This window comes from Dendrobates tinctorius, unplaced genomic scaffold (genome assembly GCF_039654945.1).
Source record: "Dendrobates tinctorius isolate UK_male_01 unplaced genomic scaffold, ASM3965494v1 ptg000054l, whole genome shotgun sequence".
Lineage (NCBI taxonomy): Eukaryota > Metazoa > Chordata > Amphibia > Anura > Dendrobatidae > Dendrobates > Dendrobates tinctorius.
In genome coordinates this window covers 13,469,565-13,495,810 of record NW_027361722.1, presented here as the reverse complement: position 1 = coordinate 13,495,810, position 26,246 = coordinate 13,469,565, and the positions used below count along the sequence as shown (strand labels likewise).

Here is a 26,246-nt window from a genome sequence, read left to right as displayed (position 1 = left end):
CGACTTCCGGTATCGGCGCTATCGCTCCGCCCCTTCCGCCGCGTCACTTCCGCCGCTCACAGAGCCCTGCGGGAGCGCGCGCGAAGGAGCCGCGCAGGCCCGCCCGGAGTGCCAGCACCCCCCGCGCCGCCATGAGCCCGGCCAGGAGACAGCACTGACCCGGAGGACCGGGCCTGGGGAAGCGCACCGGGGCATACCTACCAGGTGCTGGCTCTGGAGACGGCATCCACCGGACCCTTGCTCCACCTGCTTCGTCCACTGTCGTGGTGACCTACCCGGCCCCACCGTGGCGCTTCCAGGGACCCCGCACTGACCGAGGTAGGAGACCCCCTCGCTACCTGGGTCGGTCAGCCGGCCTGGGTATTCCATGATGATTCTGACGGACGATCTGTAGAGAGTCCTGTCCTCTAGGAACAGGAAACCAACTGATGCGTGGGAGAGGTGCCACCCTTTTTGTATCTGTAGGTTTCCTGTTCCTAAAGGGCGGATCCCCTCTCTCAGGTGGTGCTGTCATGGACGATCGAATAAAAATTAATATTCTTGCTGCCTGCATCCACTAGGAGGAGCTCAATGCATACTGGTTATTATACAGTATGCGGTGAGCTCCCTCTAGTGGTGATGGCTAGTATCAGAAATTTTTTACTATTGCCCTGAGCTCTATGTTATGTCAGGAAAAGAGCTCCATTACCTAAACACATATTAAAAAAAAAAAAAAAAAAAAAAAAAAAAAAAAGTTGTTCAACACTGAATTTTTCTTTTTTAAGGCACGGATATATATAAAATAATAAACCGAGGCATACTCATTTTTCAGCCCCAGTCTTCTTTGGAAAGTATGACCAGCTCCGCTTGGGAGGGAACAGGACTGCTGAAGCCTTTGATTGGCTGCAGCAGTCAGGTGACTAGAATAGAGCGTCATCACAGTAACGGGGCGCTCTTCTAGTCATCTGGCGGCTGCAGCCACCCTTTTGACTTCCGAATTGGAGAGATATAGCTTCCACCAAGACCAGCGGAGCATCAACTGTGGGGGATGTGAAGTAAGGAGAGTATGACCATTTATATTTTGGGGGCATGAATGATATCAAAACAATAAATAAGAATTTCTAGCATCCCTTAAAAGAAATTACAATGTAAATCTCGGTAAGGGCCGATGCCAGAAGGTGTAAGGCGCACGGTGATTTAAAGGACACTTTTTCTTTATATAAAATATGACTATTGACTAAAAGAAAGTCAAATATGAGAATAATTCATATAAACTGCCTCATTTCAGATAAAAAAAAATAACACTAAAATCAAACAGTACCAATAACAATAAGTCCTTAATCGTCCTCTTATCGATCCCTTCATTCCAGCATCTTACAGTCCACACAGCGACCTCTACAGGCAACAATGGAAAATACAGGCCGAATGAGGAGACAGGCTGAGGTCCACTGTTGGTCTTACATCTCTTCAGTGGCCATATGGGGACACACAGCCTCACCCATAACAGCTTCCATTAGTCCATTTCTGACCAAGTGCTAAAAGAACCTCCACCGGCTCGCCTCGGTCGGCATCACCGGAGCTTCACCAATGTCCACCGAGATGTTGGTGTAAAGTTGGATTTTCTCTCGGGAAAAGAGTAGGAAATGTAAGGAATTCATCCCGTCATCTCGCCACGTTTTTCTCGTATTACTCAACAGATTATGTCTACAAAATTAAAGAAGAAAGAGTTAGAGATCAGATCTGATCGGTGTTGGAAACAGTCAGCAAGCGGGGAACGAGGGGCCGGGGAACGAGGGGCCGGGGAACGAGGGGCCGGGGAACGAGGGGCCGGGGAACGATAAGTTCAATATAAGAGTCAGAGGTTAGTTTCTAGTGTCAGAGACAATTTTTTACCTGCGGGAGTTTTCCTCGTTGCCGGCGTCACGGTCGTGTGGGACCATTTTATATCGGCCGATGCTCAGCGGCGTCCGAGTCATACTCATCCCTGAGAGACGGATCCTTATAACACACACATTACCACGTTATACAGCTCATGTATTACTCGTTACTCTCAGGTTGTCCCCCCCAAAAAAAAATAGCTGCAAGGGCATCTATAGGAAATAGTCTGTGCAACTTAAAAGGAGACGTGACGCGAGTTTTCGCAAACCTTCTGATTGTTAGAACTTCCATACTTAGTCTTTAAGTCCCTAGTTGCAAAGTCACTAAGGGGCCCTTAACTATTCCTTCAGAAAAGATGGCTGTCCGTATAAAAAAGCAGCTGCAGATTCATTACAAAAGCTGCTATCTTATGACCTAAAATTTGGGGCCTCGTGCCTTTCGTTATCTGGGTTTCTCCTCCCTCTTCCCTAATGCGGTTGCGAATTCTGTAACTGCAGCCGCATCCCCCTCCTCTCCCCTCCATGCTGTCTGTTATTTATGTTTTTACACTGGATGGATTTAATGGTAACTATAGAGGTTTCTGGATATCATTACAGCGAGACTACAGGGAAGAAAACAAAAGTCTGAGCTACAGAGAAACTTTCCCCAATGAGAAATATCACCAAGGTTATTACTGACTTATAAGGGTCCAGTTCTAAAGCTATTTAACGCTCATTATAAAGATTGGAGACCCTCACCGGAAAGGATTACCTCATGGCGATATCATCATCCTCTCCTCCCCAGCCCCAGTACGTGTTGGGGAATCCATTCATCTTCATGAACTGATCTGGTGTAAGCGCAGACACTCCGCCAAAGTATGCCCAATACGGAAGGCTGCAGGGAAAGGGGGCAAAGAAAACAAGGGAGGTGAGCTGTGACATCACCTATTGTGAGTGGTGGATCCTGTGTTATCTACTGTATCTAGAGGTATAATCAGTCAATGTACAGGAGGAGAAGGTGAGCTGTGACATGTATAGTGAATGGTGGATCCTGTGTTATCTACTGTATATAGAGGTGTTATCAGTCATTGTACAGGAGGAGGAGGTGAGCTGTGACATCATCTATTGTGAATGGTGGATCCTGTGTTACCTACTGTATATAGAGGTGTTAGGATTGAGCAACGCCTGATGTCTGTGATGATGATGACACTACTGAAAATAAAGTGCCAAAAGTGCAAGTATTTTATAAGGTCTTCTGGACAGTGCGAAATATGCTAAATTTCTATGTTTTTTTCTTTTTACTATAGATACAAACTTGGAAAACTAAAAAAAAAAAAAAAAAAAAAAAAAAAAAAAAAAGACAAACAATTGGTAACTTTTTGATAACGTATTGAGAATTTAGTCTCTAAACAAGCACAGAGACGCCCAGGTTACTCACAGTAATTCCATAATATCTTTGAGAACCCCTTTTAAAGTAAAAACACTCATACACATCAGCCACCATGAATTTCCTCATCTCTCCATGTCAGCGGTTTTTACAAACATGGGTGAAATCAGAAAACTAACATTACAAGCACCAGCAATCACCCCCGACATACAGTAAAGCCCATCACTCTGGGTCACTATTTAAGAGTTAACCCTCCCCCGTCCTGCAGGGACCTGGTAACACATGTAATTTCATCCCCGTGAAGGATCAAATAGGGATAATGTGCCACCCATAATAAGTAATATGATGTCTGTAAAGAGCTGGGAATTAATAGCACTATATAAATGAGTAAAATAAATATCCCGGCTATAGTGACAATACAAATGTTTCTATACTAATGCACAAAGCATGGGCAACAAACAAGGAGAATTGGAACTACTAACACAGGAAAAGAAATATGATGTCATTGGAATCACTGAAACTTGGTGGGACAATACACATGATTGGAATACAAGACTAGAAGGATACAACTTATTTGCAAGAAACAGACTTGATAAACGAGGAGGTGTCGCATTGTATGTTCGAAACGCGTATATCTGCACAGAGATTGAAGCTTCAGAGACTGGGAGTTCTGTGGAAACTGTTTGGGTAAGAATACAAGGACAGAACAATGGAAAGGACACCATTGTAGGCATTTACTACAGGCCGCCTGTGCAAGCTGAAGATATGGATGAACTCTTTATGCATCAAATGGCCAAGTTCTCCAAAAAATATGACATAGTTGTCATGGGAGATTTCAACTATCCAGACATTTGTTGGGAATCTCTCTCAGGCAAAACTAACAGGTCAAGGAAATTCTTATCCTCTCTTGCTGACAACTTTATCTTCCAAAAGGTAGGGGAGAAAACAAGGGGAACTGCTACCTTGGATCTAATCCTTATAAACAGGGAGGAAATGGTTGAGGAGGTAAAAGTGGCTGGAACCCTAGGAGGTAGCGACCATGCTATTTTAGAATTTTGGATAACTAGAGGCGGAAGACCTGTGAAGACTCAGACGTCAAGGTTAGATTTCAGAAAGGCAGATTTTAAGGGATTCAGAAAGAGAATTGGAGGGATCCAATGGCTGGATATCCTTAAAGACAAAAATGTCCAGGAAGGATGGGAAATCTTGAAAAATGAAATTCTCAAAGCACAGTTGTTAACAATTCCGAAAAGAGGGAAGAATAGGAAGCATTTAAGGAAACCAGGATGGGTGAACACAGAACTTAAGCACATGCTAAAAAGGAAGAAAAAAATGTTTATAAAATGGAAAGAGGGAGGCATATCTAAAGAAGAATATAATGCTGTCTGCAGAATCTGCAGGGCACAAATCAGATTAGCTAAAGCTGAAAATGAATTGAGGCTTGCAAGAGATGTCAAAAGCAATAATAAAGGATTTTGGGGATATGTCAAAAGTAAAAGAAAAGTCAAAGATGCTATAGGATTTTTACAGGATGAAAATGATGAAATGGTAAGACAGGATGTTGAGAAGGCTGAACTTTTAAATTCCTATTTTGCATCTGTTTTCTCTCAGAAAGGAAATGTAACACCAACTGTTATTCACTGTCCTATTAAGGGAATAGAAGAATCCAGGATATCTATAAACAGAAAGATAGTGAGGAAACACTTAGCTAACCTAAATGAATTCAAGTCTCCAGGTCCAGATGAATTACACCCCAGAGTACTGAAGGAGATAGCAGAAGAAATTTCTGAACCACTCTCCATAATCTTTGAAAATTCTTGGAGAACAGGAGAAGTGCCAGAAGACTGGAGAAGAGCAAATGTTGTTCCTATCTTCAAAAAGGGGAAGAAGGTGGACCCAGGCAACTATAGGCCGGTGAGTCTGACTTCTATACCAGGAAAGATCTTTGAACAAATTATTAAACAACATGTAAGTCAATACCTGGATAAGAATGAAGTGATCAAACAGAGTCAGCATGGGTTTGTAACTAATAAGTCATGTCAGACTAACTTAATTTCCTTCTATGACGGTATCACTGATTGGGTGGATCAAGGAAATGCTGTAGATATAGTATATCTTGACTTCAGCAAAGCATTTGACAAAGTCTCTCATACAATCCTTATTGAAAAAATGACTAAGTATGGAATGGACAAGGCAACTGTTAGGTGGATTCATAGCTGGCTTAGTGATCGGACCCAAAGAGTGGTCGTAAATGGCTGCACATCCAGTTGGAAGAATGTCTCAAGTGGGGTACCACAGGGCTCTGTCCTGGGCCCTGTATTGTTCAACATCTTTATCAACGATTTAGATGAAGGAATTGAGGGTAAACTGATTAAATTTGCTGATGACACAAAGCTAGGAGGGATAGCTAATACTAGAGAAGAGAGAGAGAGAGGATTCAAAAAGATTTAAATAAACTGGAGAAGTGGGCAGTAACTAACAGAATGGTTTTTAACAGGGAGAAATGCAAAGTACTACATCTGGGCAATAAAAATGAAAAAAGCATATATAGAATGGGAGGAATAGGGCTAAGTGACAGCACATGTGAAAAAGACTTGGGTATACTAATAGATCACAGACTGAATATGAGTCAACAGTGTGATGCAGCAGCAAAAAAGGCAAATGCAGTTCTAGGATGTATTAACAGAAGCATACAGTCTAGATCACGTGAAGTCATTATTTCCCTCTACTCCTCTTTGGTCAGACCTCATCTGGAATATTGTGTCCAGTTTTGGGCCCCACATTTTAAAAAAGACATCAACAAACTGGAGCAAGTTCAGAAAAGAGCGACCAGAATGGTGACCGGTCTGCAAACCCTGTCTTATGAGGAAAGGTTGCAGGATTTGGGAATGTTTAGTTTGCAAAAGAGAAGACTGAGAGGAGACTTAATTGCTGTCTACAAATATCTAAAGGGCTGTCACATTGTAGAAGGCTCAACTTTATTCTCATTTGCACAAGGAAAGACTAGAAGCAATGGGATGAAACTGAATGGGAGGAGACACAGATTAGATATTAGAAAAAACTTTTTGACAGTTAGAGTGATCAATGAGTGGAACAGGCTGCCACGAGAAGTGGTGAGTTCTCCTTCAATGGAAGTCTTCAAACAGAGGCTGGACAGACATCTGACTGGGATGATTTAGCGAATCCTGCTTTGAGCAGGGGGTTGGACCAGATGGCCCAGGAGGTCCCTTCCAACTCTACGATTCTATGATTCTATTCTATGATTCTATGATTCTACACAAAGCAGCAGTGACATCCAGAGGTCAGGGGTGGTACTGCACCTCTGCTCCAAGACGCAATCTAAAAATAGGCTAATATGTTCCAATACTGACTTTATACTTTGACAACTGGTTTTAAAATCTGACTAAAGGAGTAATTAAGCAGCAAGAAACTTAGACAGCTGACTTTTAAGGCAGCAACTTGCATGGTGACATTATACATTGCATTCAAGAATATAACTACTAGATTACTGCCCTCTATGTACAAGAATATAACTACTATAATACTGCCCCTATGTACAAGAATATAACCACTATAATACTGCCCCCTATGTACAAGAATATAACCACTATAATACTGCCCCCTATGTACAAGAATATAACCACTATAATACTGCCCCCTATGTACAAGAATGTAATGACTATAATACTGCTCCTATGTACAAGATTATAACTACTATAATACTGCCCCTATGTACAAGAATATAACTACTATGATATTGCTCCCTATGTACAAGAATATAATTACTATAATACTGCTCCTATGTACAAGAATATTACTATAATACTGCCCCTATGTACAAGAATATAACCACTATAATACTGCCCCCTATGTACAAGAATATAACTACTATGATACTGCTCCCTATGTACAAGAATATAACTACTATAATACTGCCCCTATGTGCAAGAATATAACTACTATAATACTGCTCCCTATGTACAAGAATATGCCTACTATAATGCTGCCCCTATGTACAAGAATATGCCTACTATAATACTGCCCCCTATGTACAAGAATATGCCTACTATAATGCTGCCCCTATGTACAAGAATATAACTACTATAATACTGCCCCTATGTGCAAGAATATAACTACTATAATACTGCCCCCTATGTGCAAGAATATAACTACTATAATGCTGCCACTATGTACAAGAATATAACTACTATAATACCGCCACCATGTAAAAGAATATAACTACTATAATACCGCCCCTATGTACAAGAATATAACTACTATAATACTGCTCCTACGTACAAGAATACAACTACTAGAATACTGCTCCTATGTACAAGAATATAACTACTATAATACTGCTCCTATGTACAAGAAAATAACTACTATAATACTGCCCCCTATGTACAAGAATATAACTACTATAATACTGCTCCAATGTACAAGAATACAACTACTATAATACTGCTCCTATGTACAAGAATATAACTACTATAATACTGCTCCTATGTACAAGAATATATCTACTATAATACTTCCCCATATGTACAAGAATTTAACTACAATACTGCTATGTACAAGAATATAGCTACCATAATACTGCCCCCTATGTACAAGAACATAACTACTATAATACTGCCCCTATGTACAAGAATATAACTACTATAATGCTGCCACTATGTACAAGAATATGACTACTATAATACTGCCCCCATGTACAAGAATATAACTACTATAATGCTGCCACTATGTACAAGAATACAACTACTATAATACTGCTCCTATGTACAAGAATATAACTACTATAATACTGCTCCTATGTACAAGAAAATAACTACTATAATACTGCCCCCTATGTACAAGAATATAACTACTATAATATTGCCCCCATGTACAAGAATATAACTACTATAATACTGTCCCCTATGTACAAAAATATATCTACTATAATACTTCCCCATATGTACAAGAATTTAACTACTATAATACTGCTATGTACAAGAATATAGCTACTATAATACTGCCCCTATGTACAAGAATATAGCTACTACAATACTGCCCCCTATGTACAAGAATATGACTTCTATAATACTGCTCCCAATGTACAAGAACTACTATAATACTGTCCCCTATGTACAAGAATATAACTACTATAATACTGTCCCCTATGTACAAGAATATAACTACTATAATACTGTCCCCTATGTACAAGAATATAACTACTATAATACTGCTCCTATGTACAAGAATATAACTACTATAATACTGCCCCTATGTACAAGAATATAACTACTATAATACTGCTCCTATGTACAGGAATATAACTACTATATTCTTGTACATAGGAGCAGTATTATAGTAGTTATATTCTTGTGCATAGGGGGCAGTATTATAGTAGTTATATTCTTGTACATAGGGGCAGTATTATAGTAGTTATATTCTTGTACATAGGGGCAGCATTATAGTAGGCATATTCTTGTACATAGGGGGCAGTATTATAGCAGGCATATTCTTGTACATAGGGGCAGTATCATAGTAGTTATATTCTTGTACATAGGAGCAGTATTATAACTACTATAATACTGCCCCTATGTACAAGAATATGCCTACTATAATACTGCCCCCTATGTACAAGAATATGCCTACTATAATGCTGCCACTATGTACAAGAATATAACTACTATAATACTGCCCCTATGTACAAGAATATAACTACTATAATACTGCCCCCTATGCACAAGAATATAACTACTATAATGCTGCCACTATGTACAAGAATATAACTACTATAATACTGCTCCTATGTACAAGAAAATAACTACTATAATACTGCTCCTATGTACAAGAATATAACTACTATAATAATGCTCCTATGTACAAGAATATGACTTCTATAATACTGCTCCCAATGTACAAGAACTACTATAATACTGCCCCTATGTACAAGAATATAACTACTATAATACTGTCCCCTATGTACAAGAATATAACTACTATAATACTGCTCCTATGTACAAGAATATAACTACTATAATACTGCTCCTATGTACAAGAATATAACTACTATAATACTGCCCCTATGTACAAGAATATAACTACTATAATACTGTCCCCTATGTACAAGAATATGCCTACTATAATGCTGCCACTATGTACAAGAATATAACTACTATAATACTGCCCCTATGTACAAGAATATAACTACTATAATACTGTCCCCTATGTACAAGAATATGCAAACTATAATACTGCCCCTATGTACAAGAATATAACTACTATAATACTGCCCCCTATGCACAAGAATATAACTACTATAATACCGCCCCTATGTACAAGAACATAACTACTATAATACCGCTCCTATGTACAAGAAAATAACTACTATAATACTGCTCCTATGTACAAGAAAATAACTACTATAATACTGCTCCTATGTACAAGAATATAACTACTATAATACTGCCCCCTATGTACAAGAATATAACTACTATAATACTGCTCCAATGTACAAGAATACAACTACTATAATACTGCTCCTATGTACAAGAATATAACTACTATAATACTGCTCCTATGTACAAGAATATAACTACTATAATAATGCTCCTATGTACAAGAATATAACTACTATAATAATGCTCCTATGTACAAGAATATAACTACTATAATACTGCTCCTATATACAAGAATATAACTACTATAATACTGCCCCTATGTACAAGAATATAACTACTATAATACTGCTCCTATGTACAAGACTATAACTACTATAATACTGCTCCTATGTACAAGAACATAACTACTATAATACTGCCCCCTATGTACAAGAATATACCTTAACTATTGTAATATCGCTCCTTTGTATAAGACTATCAACACGACACTCCTATGACGAAGCACACATAGTAGAATAATACATTAAAATGTCCACTAGGGGGCACTAAGGCACAGTAACATTGGTAAACGTATAGAGCAGGCTAATTCTCTCAGCTTCATAACCACTTTGTGCTGTAATGATGTGTAAGGAACAGCAGAATTACAACTAACAAGCAGCGGAGCTAACATTTGTCACTTGACCAAGTATCCAACTTGCTTTTTTTAAAGGGATTTTCTACTTTCATGAAAGTGAACCCCAAATGCTCTAGAATTCTTAAAACAACAAAGAGCAGGTCCTCGTCCTCTCCTGGGTCCAGCACCCGCTTTCCTTCACTGCTTGGGTGCAGCGATGACATTACATTGTCACTGTAGCTAATCTAGGAGCTCAGCAGCTTTGTTTATTTAGACGACACATCCACTGAGCTCTATGAGGGGCTGCAGTGGTGATGTGAGAAGTCACCGCTGCGGCCAAAACACCAAGACCAGGGCAATGGCGCTGGACCCCAGAGAGGGCGAGTGCCAGATGTGCTTGTGATTATGTTTAGTGGCCGTAGCGCAGTGACAATCTTCGCTCTGCTGCATCTCAGCCATTCCGGATCAGCAGTCTGCACCATGGTCGTCGGCACACCCGCGGCATTACCTGTACTGGAACTTGTCCATGGCGCTGGACAGATGCTTGGGGTAATACTCGTCACATATGTACAGATTGTGATCATTTTCTGGAATGAGGTCAACGTCATGCAGAATTAAGCAGTCCCAGTCGTTGTAGCGCAGCGCCTCTCTCACGCCGATGTTTAGCAGCTTGGCCCGGTTAAACGTGGCGTTCCCCGCCTGGGAAGATAAATGTGGCCGTTAGCTGGGGAAATGGAGGAGAATCCGTCTTGCAGTTTGTAATGGAAGCGGTGACTATTTCACGGATCATTACAGGAGGAGGAAACAGAGGGAGCAGAAGGTTTATTATCTAGTAATCGGCCAGGAAGAGTTACGGGAAAAATGACATGTCTACAAACAAAGTACAGCACGAGTCCCCCGGGAAGGAGGAAGTGACCCGAAACAAGTGGCACTGAAATTCTACAAAAATAACATCACAACATACAAGTATCTCAGTAGACACTCATGCTCATTTGCAATAAACGGGGAACATTCATAGGACCTTACTTGTATCAAAAGTCCAACTGTGCTATTTCTGAACCAATAGACCTGTCCTGATCATAAGAACATGCCATTACAATGTAGCCACCACTAGGGGGAGCTCCCTGTATACAGAGATACATTATAAGAGCATGTCTGCAGCCACCACTAGGGGGAGCTCCCTGTATACAGAGATACACGATAAGATCCTGTCTGTAGCCACCACTAGGGGGAGCTCCCTGAATACAGAGATACACGATAAGATCCTGTCTGTAGCCACCACTAGGGGGAGCTCCCTGTATACAGAGATACATGATAAGATCCTGTCTGCAGCCACCACTAGGGGGAGCTCCCTGTATACAGAGATACATGATAAGATCCTGTCTGCAGCCACCACTAGGGGGAGTTCCCTTTATACAGAGATACAGGATAAGATCCTGTCTGCAGCCACCACTAGGGGAGCTACCTGTATACAGAGATACAGGATAAGATCCTGTCTGCAGCCACCACTAGGGGGAGCTCCCTATATACAGAGATACAGGCTAAGATCCTGTCTGCAGTCACCACTAGGGGGAGCTCCCTGTATACAGAGATACAGGATAAGATCCTGTCTGCAGTCACCACTAGGGGGAGCTCCCTGTATACAGAGATACAGGATAAGATCCTGTCTGCAGCCATCACTAGGGGGAGCTCTCTGCATACAGAGATACATGATAAGATCCTGTCTGCAGCCACCACTAGGGGGGAGCTCCCTGTATACAGAGCTACATGGTAAGATCCTGTCTGCAGCCATCACTAGGGGGAGCTCTCTGCATACAGAGATACATGATAAGATCCTGTCTGCAGTCACCACTAGGGGGAGCTCCCTGTATACAGAGATACAGGATAAGATCCTGTCTGCAGCCATCACTAGGGGGAGCTCTCTGCATACAGAGATACAGGATAAGATCCTGTCTGCAGCCATCACTAGGGGGAGCTCTCTGCATACAGAGATACAGGATAAGATCCTGTCTGCAGCCACCACTAGGGGGAGCTCCCTGTATACAGAGATACATGATAAGATCCTGTCTGCAGCCACCACTAGGGGGAGCTCCTTGTATACAGAGACACATAAGATTCTGTCTACAATCTTCATCTCCATCCCAGTTGGCATTAGTAATCAGATTATTTTTTTAATACAGCCTGTTGATTTTAATGTAACCGGTGTAATAGCAGGTAGCCTTGCCTGTCATGGTGGCTTATTAATATGATTTTAAAACCTTCCTAATAAATGTGAGTTTTACCTTTTTTCACTAATTTTGGTGCTGGAGACCCCTCTTTTTTCCTTTGGATTTTAACCTGTGTAATACTTTGCATCTCCAGTGGTGGTGCTATAGGTAACTTAAGACTTGCTTTAGAATAGCTCAAGCTGTTTTTTTTTGTTTTACTTTGAGGCTGGAGATATCACAAGACAAAAAGGGAAAAAAAAAAAATCTAGAGACCTGAATGTGAGGTTCAGCTAAGGGATGTCATGAAGGAATTGCTGATCACCACTTACCACCACTAGTAACGCCTCCTGGTGTGAAAGTAACAATGCAAAGAAAAAAGCAGAGAGAAAGCGGCATCAGATCTGACATCACTCTGCAGGACAACTTATGGTCTGCAAAAGAAGAATCTTCCCCCACAAGAGGATCAGAGCTCTGCACTCACTCTAGAGCCGGCGGACGACTAGAACGTCTGGACATGGACATCTGTCATCACCGGACCTTTAAAGGGCAGTGCCCTCTAAACAGAATCTAGAGGGCGTCCTGTTGGGCCGGAACACAAGATCCCGGCCCTGGAAGTGACCCAGGATTGCTATTGATCTAGTTCTGTGGTTTTGTTATTTTTTTTGCCAGGTTTTAATCTTTATTTTTAAAGGGGTTGTCCGGGCTTTTCACATAATCTCCGTACATATCTGGGCTGAAGAATTATGACAATAAGCAATTTACTTTCTGTCACTAGTTTGCACAGTTTTCTAGATATTCTCAACAGAACGTCTAAGGGGGGGGTGTTGTGGCATTGAAATGAGAACTGGTTGTAACCTCCTACTCTACTCCAAACATGCCCTCTATAGCAACAACCCCACCCTCCATAGCTAGAGGCCCTCTCCATCCACATGAAGCAGCCGTCATCACACAGTAACGAATTCTACCCCTCCAGCAGCCTCAGAGCAGAGAGCAGAGAGCTGCTCCTCCCCCAGACCCACGCTGAACAGTTATCTATGGAAAGTGAAACTAGTGAGGAGGGAAAATTGTCCTGTATTCTAGGCCACTCCATGATTACAATCCATAACTCATCAGTAATTCCTTCCCTCACTGTCCCAGGCTGCTGACAGCAGTGAGAACAGACTGTGTGATGGCCAGTGATGGGGGTCTGCAGCTTCTAATCTGCACAGGGGATGGCAGTCACTGATGTAATCTGTTGTGTGACAAAGCCTCTGCTGTGTGAATGAGACAGCTCTGTGTCACTGATGTCTTCACACAGCGGCAGATTTGGTGCAGTGTATGCGTGAGCACTGTGTCTCTACTGACACACATACTGATGGGAGCAGCCTGTCCCAGAAAACAGGACGATTTTCCCTCCTCACTAGTTTCACTTTCCATAGATCACTGTTCAGCCCGTGTCTGGGGGAGGAGCAGGTCTCTGCAGTGAGGCTGCTAGAGGGGGAGGATTTGTTACTGTGTGATGAGGGCTGCTTCATGTGGACGGGGAGGGCCAGTAGCTATGGAGGGTGGGGTTGTTGGTATAGAGGGCATGTTTGGAGTAGAGTAGGAGGTTACGACCAGTTCTCATTTCAATGCCATAACACCCCCCCCCCCCTTGGACGTTCTGTTCAGAATATCTAGAAAACCGTGCAAACTAGTGACAGAAAGTAAATTACTTATTGTCATAATTCTGCAGCCCAGTTATGTACTGAGATTATGTGAAAAGCCCGGACAACCCCTTTAAGATTTGGTCAGGGGTCTGCTTAATTTTAGGGTCTAGTCTAGAATCCAAATTAAACTTGGGTATCTTCTGGAGAGTCAGAATTACTTTTAGGGGTCTGATATGAGGAATGAAATTTTTTTGGGGGGAGAGGGTCTGAATTAAATGTAGGGGTCTAGTAAGGGGTGTGACTAAACTTTAGGGACTTGTTAAGGCAAGAGAATTCAATATATAAGTCTGGGGCCATGAGTTAATTTCTGCCATCTACCCTGGTGTCCTAATTGGGGGGGGGGGGGGGGGGTCCTTGATTTTTTTTTTTTTTTTAAATGGGAAAACAAATTTGAAACGTCTTGAAATTGCAAAAAAGTGCAACTCCACAATTGATTTTTGGATTTCTTATTTATCCCGCCCACTACAAGGTAAAACCCACCTGACAATATAATTTTCCAGGTCAGAAAAAAAAAAAATATAAAAATTTGTAAGGAAAAAATAAAAATGTTGCTTTTGTCACTATTTTCCTAGACACGTAACATTTTCATTTTTAGGATCTCAGGGCTTATTTTTTGGCTCCATGACTCGGTGTTTTTACCGATACCATTTTGTCGGTAGATACGATCTTTTGATCGCCTCTTATTCCATTTTGTTGCAATGTTGCGGAGGCCAAAAAAAAAAGCCTTAATCTGGAGTTTTGATTTTTTTTTCATGTTTCACCATTTACTGATAGGATTAATTGGCTTCATATTTTGATAGATCGGAGGTTCACGAATGCGGCGATACCTAATATGTGTACTTTTATTTATTTTAAATTGTTTAATTTTTAATGAGGCAAAGGAGAGGTGATCTGAATTTATTGTTATTAATTTCCTATTTTTTTTTTTTTTATATATATTTTTTACTTTTTCGCTCACTCTTTACTGTATTTGTTAGTCCCCTAAGGGGAATTGAAGCTGTGATTGTCTCATTTCTTCTGATCAGCGCTGCTATGAGTGGAGAAAGTGGCAGCTATCCGTTGACTTTTACAGGAGGATCGTAATAACAGGCATGGCGGTTATGAGCCTGTATGAAAGACAGGGAGGCGTCATATGTCGTGAAGAGGTTAGAGGTCTGAGATAATAAATGTAAGCATTTGATCTATGGTCTGAATTCATTTTAGGGGTCTGGGGTTGTAATGAGTTTAGGGGTAGGAGGTCTTAATTTTGGGGTCTGGTCCTGTTTCCCTAATAATTAGATCTTGCAGTTTCTTTCCAAAATGTTAACTAGACGCCTCCTTTATGGTTGGGACTTTCACCACGACTGGTAGATTGACCCTGGGATAGAGATTAGGAGCAATCAAGTTCTAAAGAACTTCCATGTTCCTCAAAAAACAGCAACCAGCCCCCTGGGGGAAACCTCCATGTATCATAAAGCTGGACCTGCTCTGCTGGAAGTATACGAAATGTGGACCAAGAGGACAAGCGGTCTTCTTGAGGATGATGCAGAACCAGAAAAGTCTTATTGGGGGGCTTCTTGGAGCTTGGTGGTATTCAATGTACGGCTGACAACATGCTAAAGACGTATTACCTGATGGACCACGAATATGGCGTAGTGCAGCTGCTGCCGTTGCAGGAAGGGGTGCAGGTAGTAGAGCAAGGTTCGTAGGTGAGACTCTCTGTTCCTGTGCGGTATAATCACGGCTGTGCGGTACCTCCCAAAACAATGCCTGGGGCTGAAGTAACCCCCGGGGGTCACATAGCGGTTCTTCATCTGGACCTTCTTCAAACTTGGAGCCTTGCTGAGATCAATGGTTAAAGGACCAACTAAAAAGAGAGAAGAAGAAATCACATGCAGGCGAGACACCAAGATATGGAGCCAACGCACCACGAACAAGTCCTGAACCAACGACTGGTAGCAAGATGCAGGCCAAGAATTTCCCACGTGGGTAAAATTTTGGGGGTCTTTAACTGTCTAGATTTTATATAAAAATTGACAAATAAAAATCTATTTTAATAAGCCAACTGGCTCTGACATTGTCCTCTGGAAGTCAATAGGGAAAGCAGCACATGGAGAGCGGCATTAAGGAGACCTCCCAATCTTTCAGAGGTGGGGCATCATCAGACATTTATGCCATATCCACAGGGTATGAGAATATCCCTTTAAGACACTAACAAGTTCCCCAATAGTTAAAATCTCCATCTACATCCACCCAGTTCCATGACTGATAATTCTGAGTTAATAGAGGGGGATTTTCTGCCTCGGTCAGAGCGGGTTCATATAGTGCCCATAGTAGGCTATGTAATACTCGCCTCTTCCTGCAGAGGCGCTACTGGGAAACTGAACACTTCCAGACAGGTTTTCCTACAGATTACAACCCATCAATGGGGATCGTGGACACCGTCTCCAAAGTGGAGAACCCCATTAAACCCTTAATGACATCTTTGTCACTGGCCACGTGCGGGGCGATCAGCTGAGCCTGCTCCATCCATTGTAGTCGCCGGCTGTTTCTTACAGCCGTCACCTACCTTTAAGATTAGTGACTGGAGCTAGCTCTGATCTCTGCTGTTTAACCATGTAATTGCCAGTGTCACTCACAAGCAGCATAATTTCAAATCGCCTATTTGTTGGTGCACGTGCGCACGCCGATTGCCCTGTATAGCCTCACTCTGAGTCACAAGAAAGCGGGAAGCCAATGAATTAACATGGCACCTGGGGACCTATCTTTTCATAGAAGGGCTTCAAAAAAACATACACTACATACTGTAATACCCAAGTATTGCAGTATATAGTGAAAAAAAATTTTTTTAAAAACACCAAAATTGATGGAGTTTTTTGGTCACTAGACTCTCCCTTAAAGAAAAAAAAACAAAGCCATAATTTTTCACAACGCAACTACAAAAAAAAAAAATGCAACTTGTCCCGCAAACAAAAAGCCCTCGTACGGATGTGACCGATGGAATAAAGTTATGGCCTTAAAAGGATAGGAAAAAAGAAAAAATTGCCAAGTCTTGCAAGGGTTAAAAGAATATTTCAGATAAAAATAAAAATTCTACAACCATTTCACAGCGTTAGTATCTCTGCTTACACCCAGTGAAAGAGAAACCTTCATAAATTACCTCAAGACGAAAAGAATCAGTCCTGGCGGCTCGATAGTAAGTGGTACACAACTGCGTACGGGACATGGATCTGACGCCGCGGTCGCACACAGTAAGCACAATTGGAATTCTGACGCCGGGGTCGTCCACAGTAAGCACATTTGGAATTCTGACACCGGGCTCACCCACAGTAAGCACATTTGGAATTCTGACACCGGGGTCGCCCACAGTAAGCACATTTGGAATTCTGCCGCCGGGGGTCGCACACAGTAAAGCACATTTGGAATTCTGACGCCGGGGTCGCCCAAAGTAAGCACAATTGGAATTCTGCCGCCGGGGTCACCCAAAGTAAGCACAATTGGAATTCTGACGCCGGCGTAGCCCACAGTAAGCACACTTGGAATTCTGACGCCGGGGTAGCCCACAGTAAGCTCACTTGGAATTCTGACGCCGGGGTCGCCCACAGTAAGCACATTTGGAATTCTGCCGCCGGGGGTCGCACACAGTAAAGCACATTTGGAATTCTGACGCCGGGGTCGCCCACATTAAGCACATTTGTAATTCTGATGCTTGGGTCACACACAGTAAGCACATTTGGAATTCATTTCTAACAATGTGGCAGAAAGTAGAACGCTCTCCCCAATTGCGCGCCGAATACTACACGTGGCCCCTGCCTACTGCTATGAGCCGTGGACGACCTGTGTGGTCATCACATACAGAGCAGAAGTCAATTCTCCACATATAAACTATGAGGGTATGTGCACACGCTGCGGATTCTGCTGCGGATCCGGCCCTGCGGGTCCGCAGCAGATTCTGCCGCGTTGTACAGTACCTTTATTTCCTATGGAAAAAAAAAACGCAGTGCACATGCTGCAGATTTTCTGCGGGTTACAATCCGCAGCATGTCAGTTCTTTATGCGGTTTCACACCTTATTATGAGGTGTGAAACCGCAGGGCAAAACCTCAGGCTAATCCGCACATAAACTGCAGGACTTTTGTCCTTCGGATTTTTCAACAAAATCCGCACAACCTAAAAACTATGTGGGCACACAGCCTGAAGGTTCTCATCACTGATTGCAAGCCGATATCTTGAAAACAGAAGAAAAAAAGAAATTGCATATATGCATTTCAAACCTTTTGGCACTGGCTACAAATCAATATCTTTTGCAAGTACCACAACCCTTAGGCCAAGTTCACACGAGTGTATTTTCTTCCCGTGAAAAAATGGAAAATACACAGACCAATGTTATTTTATGGGTTAGTGCGGATGAGTGATTGCTCTCACAAACTGCATCTGCGCGTAAACCTCCCCCCCTCCGCCCCAAACACACGATTCCATATGGAGCCCTTAAGAGAGTGGATCCGTTTCGCTTCACCCCAAGCTATTGGGTTTCAGCATCCAGTCCAGCATTATGAGAGTTAAGGCCTCCAGCGTCGTTCCTCCCCGCGGCACTGTGCTCCTTCAGAGCTGGGATTATTCCATCAGATATAGCAGACTCTGCTCTGCACCCACTCTGAAGGGGGGATAGCAGCCATTTCTTCATCTCTGCGGTAATTAGCTGTGGGACCGGCCGCCGGCACAGAGGACATTCTGGCTCGGTGCCTCCCGTGTGGGAAAGTCCTCAGTGCAGCGGCCCGGCGAGCAGCAGAATACAGGACGATGATGCTGTACAGCAGCGGAAGAACACGACAATTATTCTATGTGCATGTGATGTTTGGTTATTGGTTTCTTATAACTGGAAAAGCCTGTTGGTTTTTCCACATTTTCTCCGTTCCCTCTTTTCCTTTCCTACTACGTTCTGATGCCAACAGATAATCTCCCACAAATGGAGAGGATCCATGAGAGGTCAGTGTGTATGGTGATGCCCTGCCTTTTCCCCCTCAACACAAGATAAAGGATCGGACATCTTGGACTTCAATCTGCCTGATCCTTTGTCCTAGCTGCTGCCTGAAGTTTACATCAGCTTACCTCCCTCTCCCTATAGCAAATGCAGAAAGGCCAGCATGCACATGTATGGGGAGAGCTGGGAGGAACAGCTATGAGTGGACCAGCTATGAGTGGACCAAGCGCTCGCTATATAATGGCTGAGAAGTCTGCAGTCCCTCTGACTGTAGTGTGCGCGCTGCCACGTGCGACTAGACTTTCCTGCGCTTTTCTCAATGTTGAGAATTATAGAAGCCCAGGAGACTCTAGTCGGCACGTGACCACAACCATTCAAACTGCCTACTCACTGACACATGGACACCAAGGAGAGTCTAGTCGGCACGTGACCACAACCATTCAAACTGTCTACTCGCTGACACGTGACCGCCGGCTCCCACAGGGAACACACCGCAGTCTGCAATTATAGAATGCGCGCAGATTTTTCTTTCCAGCCTAGAAAACCCCTTTAAAAGGCGATGTCCATATGAACTAAAGGGGGAATCCACCCACAACATTTTTTCATTGGATGTGAGATAAATGTTAGGTTAATGAGGGGGGTTCAAGTTCAACACAAACAAAATGGAGAACTCCACGTGTTGTCTTAAGTCTGTGACTAGATGGATTTGTACCGGATCAGAGTGTCGTGAACCTTTGGGGGAACCCAAATGATCAGATTCCACAGGAGAACCACACGTGCTGAAGTGGGGGGTTGGGCCTTTGGGGACTCAATGGACTTTAAAAAATGGCGGCACCGATGGGACCATCTAATGTGTATGACAACCCAGAATCGATCACTGGTAGTCCCGTCACCAGAGCCCTCCCTCGTTAGCTTACAATAGAAATCCCCCCCCCCCCCAAAAAAAAAAAAGGGATCATGCAAACTAAGAAACGCGCCCAAGCCCTCCACACCCGCAGAACAGATGTGTGTGCAAAGGTGAGAAGCCTGGCCGTACTTGTACCGTGACCGACTGCAGACAAATCTCTCCTGACCGCTTAGTTATTTTGACCTTTTAACGCAACACCTTCCATCTGGTAAAAGACAGGGATTGTCAGATGTGACCTTTCTGCTGGACATTCTGCATTTCATGTGCCAGAACCAGGGGGGGGGGGGGGGGGGGGGGGCTGGGAGACGCTGTCAAAACCGCTGTCAAGTGCAGGCGCCGCAAGCTCATTACAGCTGCACGCATTACTAGAGAAAACAATCTGATGGCGCAAGGTTACCGTCCTTAATCTCGCAAGTGTGAGATCAGAAAAACCCCCCAAAAAAACATTGCTCTTAAATTCCAGCAAAGCTGTGACATTTTCTTCTCCAGGCAATACCAGACGTAGCCTATGTACAAGAGTGGCGCTGTTGGAGGGATGCATGGGGCACGGTGATGTGAGACTAGTAGTGGAAAATTACCCATAATGTGAAGCATATTGGTGTATAAAGGTCTTGGCTCTTATTGAAGTGAATGTGATCAGAGCTGCAGTACTGAGAACGGCCACTAAACAGTGTATGGCGCTGCAGTGTTGCTGCTCTGTATACTGTCCGAAAGAGCTGATCTGATGATTGGCAGGTTTTGGACCCAGACAAAGCAGAGATTGCTCAGCTATAGGATAAGTCTTCAATATCTCAGACTTGTTGGACAACCCCTTCCCAACCTCAGACCCACCCATAAAATTAGACTGTAGGCCACTAGCGGTGGGTTCATCTGACGATAGTCTAATGCGTTTGGGGCCTTCCGCCTGACTCTCCCCCGACAGATGATGTCAGGGGGGAAAAGAATTTGGCCTGGCTGATCTCCCTCGACATCTTGGATTTTGGGGGAGTCGGGAGGCATGGTCCGCCAACTGATCGTTCTGATCATTCTGTCGACAGCCATCTAATAAAATGAATGGAGGTCTTTAAATCTCTCATAAACAAAAAAAAAAGTCAACAATCTGCAAATTTGGGAAAGAATCGGCCGACCATCTGATGTACAGGTGCATCTCACAAAATTAGATCATTATCAAAAAGTTAATTTCAGTTCTTCAATACAAAAAGTGACTCTCCTCTATTCTATAGAGTCATTACACACAGAGTGATCTATTACATGTGTTTATTTCTGGTAATGTTGATGATTATGGCTTACAGCCAATGAAAACCCAAAAGTCATTATCTCAGGAAATTAGAATAATTGACAAAAAACACCTGTAAAGGCTCCTAAGCGTTTATAAAGGTCCCTTAGTCTGTTTCAGTAGCTCCACAATCATGGGGAAGACTGCTGACCTGACAGATGTCCAGAAGGCAGTCACTGACACTCCACAAGGAGGGGAAGCCACAAAAGGTCATTGCTAAAGAAGCCGGCTGTTCACAGAGTGCTGTATCCAAGAATATTAATGGAAAGTGGAGTGGAAGGAAAAAGTGTGGTAGAAAAAGGTGCACAAGCAACCGGGATAACCGCAGCCTGGAAAGGATTGTTAGTAAAAGGCCATTCAGTAATGTGGGGAAGATTCACAAGGAGTGGACTACTGCTGGAGTCATTGCTTCACACCACACACAGACGTCTCCAGGACATGGGCTACAAGTGTCACATTCCTTGTGTCAGCCACTCATGACCAATAGACAATGCCAGAAGCGTCTTACCTGGGCCAAGGAGAAAAGAACCGGACTGTTGTCAGTGGTCCCAGAGTCTGGAGGTAGAGTGGAGAGGCCACAATCCAAGCTGCTGGAGGTCTAGTGTGAAGTCTCCACAATCAGTGATGGTTTGGGGAGCCATGTCATCTGCTGGTGCAGGTCCACTGTGTTTTATCAAGACCAAAGTCAGTGTAGTTGTCCACACGGCCAAAAGTACCAATACCTGGTTTACAAAAAACAGTATCACTGTGCTTGATTGGCAGAAAAATCGCCTGACCTTAACTCTGTAGAGAATCTATGGAGTATTGTCAGGAGGAAGATGAGAGACACCAGACCCAACAATGCAGACGAGCTGAAGGCTGCTATCAAAGCAACCTGGGCTTCCATAACCCCTCAGCAGTGCCACAGGCTGATCGCCTCCATGCCACGCCGCATTGATGCAGGAATTGATGCCAAAGGAGCCCGACCAAGTATCGAGGGCATTTACTGATCATACATTTCAGATTTTACAATCATTTTTCAAGCCGGTGTTATAAAGTATTCTAATTTACTGAGATAATGACTTTTGGGTTTTCATTGGCTGTAAGCCATAATCATCAATATTACCAGAAATAATCACATGAAATAGATCACTCTGTGTGTAATGACTCTATAGAATAGAGGAGATTCACTTTTTGCATTGAAGAATTGAAATAAATTCACTTTTTGATGATATTCTAATTTTGTGAGAAGCAGCTGTATATGAGGGCTCCCATGATGTTGTGGAACATGTGATTTGAAATGTCCGACCCGTCTGTGCTCAGGGAAGATGAGGCTGCTGCCAGAGGTGCCTGATAGCGGCTTTCTTGTGCACATGTATAGGGGAGTCGGGAAGGATAGTAGTCGGCTGAACCATTCGACCAAAAGCTTTCTAAGGTGTGAGAACCTCTTTGTAGGCCGCCGATCTGCTGGAGAAGAGATGTAAAAAGCACGTTGTCCCTTGAGTAGTGGAAATGTTGTCTTTTCAAGTGAATCGCCTCACTGGTTGTCTAATGGACGATGGGTATTTAAAATCCGGCGGAGCAGAATCCATTGTGCCTACTGTACAATGTGGTGGTGGAGTAGAGGTAAGAGTACGGGGCTGTTCTTCGGGCTCAGGGTTACACACCTCCGTACATTTTTCTGCAGTTAAAGCAAAGGTTAACTGTGCGCTCGCCGATCCGGATGAGCTTGTCCAACTCGTTCCTTACCCGAGCTGGTGAGGGAGTTTTCTGTATATATTGTTCCTGATTCCGGCTTGTCTTTGACCCCTTATTGTACTTGGAATTAAGCACGGCTTTATACTTATTATCAAACTGCAAGTCCCATTGACAACTCCGGTTGCTAAACACGCAGAGCTAACACCATCGGTCCGAGACTGAGACGTCCAGATCTCTGCCACTCGCAGGTCAATGTAGGGAATGTGAGAAATTCCCTTGGATGGCACACCACTTATTTGCCAGCGCTAACTGGACTAGATCGTAAAGGGGCTTCTTCTAGTGCAAGACCATAAACACATGGGGTGAAAAGGTCCTGCATCCAACCCTGCCCTCAACAGCTTTAGGGCCAATTCACACGACCCTATAGCCACCTTATTCTCTTTGCTGCATTACGACCGCAAAACGCAGCCTGACCGCCGGTCTTGTGACTTTACATCAGATAAGCCTATGATGGCGTTAGTACAGTTCACGAGTGCGGCCGTAATATGGCCACTATGGCCCGTAGGTCACGAAGGATGGCCTGTTGTGATGCAGGCTCATGATCCATGAGCAAAAAAAAAAAAAAAAAAAAAAAAAAATCACACAGGCCTTTCCGGAAGAGTGGAGGCTAGTATAACCGCAAACGGGGCCCTGTTCCATATGGTTACCGATGCTTTTGGAAAGGCTGCCCTACAAGCACATGGATGGGGGATCCACTTACTTTTGGTCAAGTTTTCTAGGAATGTAGTTAGCGGACATCATATACAGAGTTTGCAATAAAACAAAGTACAAGAAACACCTACCAAGAATGGGAGAATGGACCGGACAGTACTGAGTCCTCACCGCCTCGGGGTCCGGTATGAACAAGCTGAGGTTGACGTACACGTCTTGGGTTTTGGAATAATCCCATTCGGGGTGGGCTCCGAATACGTCCTGAAACACGCTGGCGACTCCGCGGCGATACAGGAGCAAAATAAACAGCAGCTGAGAAGCGGCTAAACACAAGAAGAAACACCGCTTGTCCGTCCGGGCCGTGAACATGGTGCAAGCTGCCGCCAACCTCACGTGTTCAGGATCAGGTGAAATATTTCTGAGCCGGGAAGGGATCCAACGAGACGCACCGGCATCCTTACAATGCTGGAACAGAGCCAAGGTGGAGGACGATGGTGCAGGTCCGCAGCGGAGAGTCCGGGGACATATCCTGCAAAAACAAATCACACGCACCGTTAACCCATTAATGATCAGACCTTTACGACCAGTTATGCATTTTTTTTTTTTTTTCATTTTATTCGGCTTCTTGCCATTTCAGATTTTTTTCTTATTGTTACATTTAGTCGCTGTTTTATGTAGGAAACAGTTTATTTTTTTTTTTTTGCTTTCGGAGTTGCAGAAAAGTTAATGACTCAATTATACTTTTTGTTTTCAGTACAAATATGGAAGAAAAAAAAACAAAAAAAAAAGAATTTTACAACTTGTTTTCCGTTCACATTTCACACTGTAAGGCTGTGTGCACACGCTGCGGATTTTGCTGCGGTTCCGCAGCGGTTTTGGCTGCTGCGGACCCGCAGCAGTTTCTGCTGCGGTGTACGGTACCATGATTCCCTATGGGAATCAAAAACCGCAGTGCAGACGGTGCGGAATTTTCCGCGCGGATTATCTGCGGTTTTCAATCCGCAGAAAGAATTGACATGTCAATTCTTTCTGCGGATTCTCCTGCGGTTTGCCATCTCCTCTATTGAGGAGATGAAAAACCGCAGGACAAAACTGCAGAGCAATCCGCAGGTAAAACCGCAGGTCTTTTGACCTGCGGTTTCACCTGCGGATTTTACAAAATCCGCGCGGATGAATCCGCACCTAATCCGCAGCGTGTGCACACAGCCGAAGTTTTGAGTTTTACATACATAATTTAAAAAAAAAAAATCTACAAAGTTATCAATTTTTCTGTAATTTTTTTGGAGAGATTTTTTTTTAATTACATTACCCCTTTGAGAACATTAAAAAGATATGTCTGGTTTCAGAAAAACCTTCGGCCCCTGGCAGAATAAAATAAAATAGAATAAAAGCAAACTGTTTATTCACTGACTCTGGGTCCAGCTCTGAATCTCTGCCGCCGTCTCTGGTGTTTGTCTGCAGCGCTCACGCCACGTTGACACTGCTGCACCCAATCAATACGTTCGGCGCCTGAGCAGAGCTCACCAACTGGCTGCAACACTAACGATATGACGTTATGAGGATACTGTGTGCCGGACCCGGGGAGGGGGAGTAAAGCACATTATTTATTTTTTTTTAATCAAACTTCAGCTGTGAACAGTTCTTTTCTAAAACAGTAAAACGCCATCAGCTATTTCCCATCTTTATTTTATACTTCTAATGTAGCAGCATACTTGCTTACTCAGTATGACGACTCTCCGTGAGCCCTAACAGCATGCTTAGTCTAAGGACAGCCCTTGAGTCCTTCCTAGGTCCCCAGAGCTGACTACACAGGGGTTCTCTACAGCGCCTGAACAAGTCATGGTTTGCTCTCTTTTAATCAAGCCAGTGTCACTAATGACACCAGTGATCTAAGAGGTCCCTCTGATCCGACAGACAGCACATTGTTCATTTTGTGGCCACAAGAAAATACATAAAGACTCATTACTAAAATGTCAAACTTTGCAAACTTAAAACGATATTCCCATTTCCAAGCTCATATCCAAATTTGTAGTAGTTGTAATAATAATAATATTGGCAAATACCTCAAGTTAGAAATGTAATATAGTTCTTCTGATTAGCTATGTCGCTTACCCCATGTGCAGGGCATTGCAGTAGCTTACGTATCCATGGTTATAATCACTAACAACTAACTGTCACTATATGAGTGGTTGTAACCAAGGATGCCTAAGCTACTGCAATACCCAGCTCATGGGGTAAGTGACAAAGCTAATGAGAAGAACTATACTACATTTTTAATTGGCGATATCTGCTAAATATTATTATTACACCAACTACATATTGGGGATAGGATCTTGGATATAGGAGTACCCCTTTAAGTAATAAACATGGAAAGTCACTAAACAAGTCTCCTACTCCAGTCACATCCAAAGATGCATTCAGAGCTCTGCAGTTCGCTTTCACATTAGTGTTTACAGTACTGCACTGAATATAAAAGGTAGGGGGAAGCATCGATGGCTCGGGGACCAGTGCCACCCAGGATCCGTGCTGCCGCTGCTATATGGTCGGCCGTAATTTGCTTCGTCTGCATATCTGGCTCATGTTTATCTAAGTTC

The 26,246-nt window shown here is 43.2% G+C and overlaps 1 protein-coding gene across 5 annotated transcripts in view; it reads right to left on the bottom strand.

Moving 5' to 3' along the window:
- Positions 1–26,246, bottom strand: part of LOC141091489 (beta-1,4-galactosyltransferase 3-like) — a 44,634-nt gene that overhangs the window by 5,751 nt on the left and 12,637 nt on the right. For all 5 annotated transcript variants that reach the window (XM_073577103.1, XM_073577100.1, XM_073577104.1 and 2 more), the window contains exons 2-7: positions 23,784–24,181; positions 15,733–15,968; positions 10,736–10,926; positions 2,608–2,730; positions 1,873–1,977; positions 1,301–1,683 (exon numbers count right to left, since the gene is read on the bottom strand). In XM_073577103.1, the coding sequence (XP_073433204.1) occupies positions 1,515–1,683; positions 1,873–1,977; positions 2,608–2,730; positions 10,736–10,926; positions 15,733–15,968; positions 23,784–24,021 (1,062 nt within the window). In that variant the 5' untranslated portion in view covers positions 24,022–24,181 and the 3' untranslated portion in view covers positions 1,301–1,514. The remainder of the gene's footprint in view (positions 1–1,300; positions 1,684–1,872; positions 1,978–2,607; positions 2,731–10,735; positions 10,927–15,732; positions 15,969–23,783; positions 24,182–26,246) is intronic.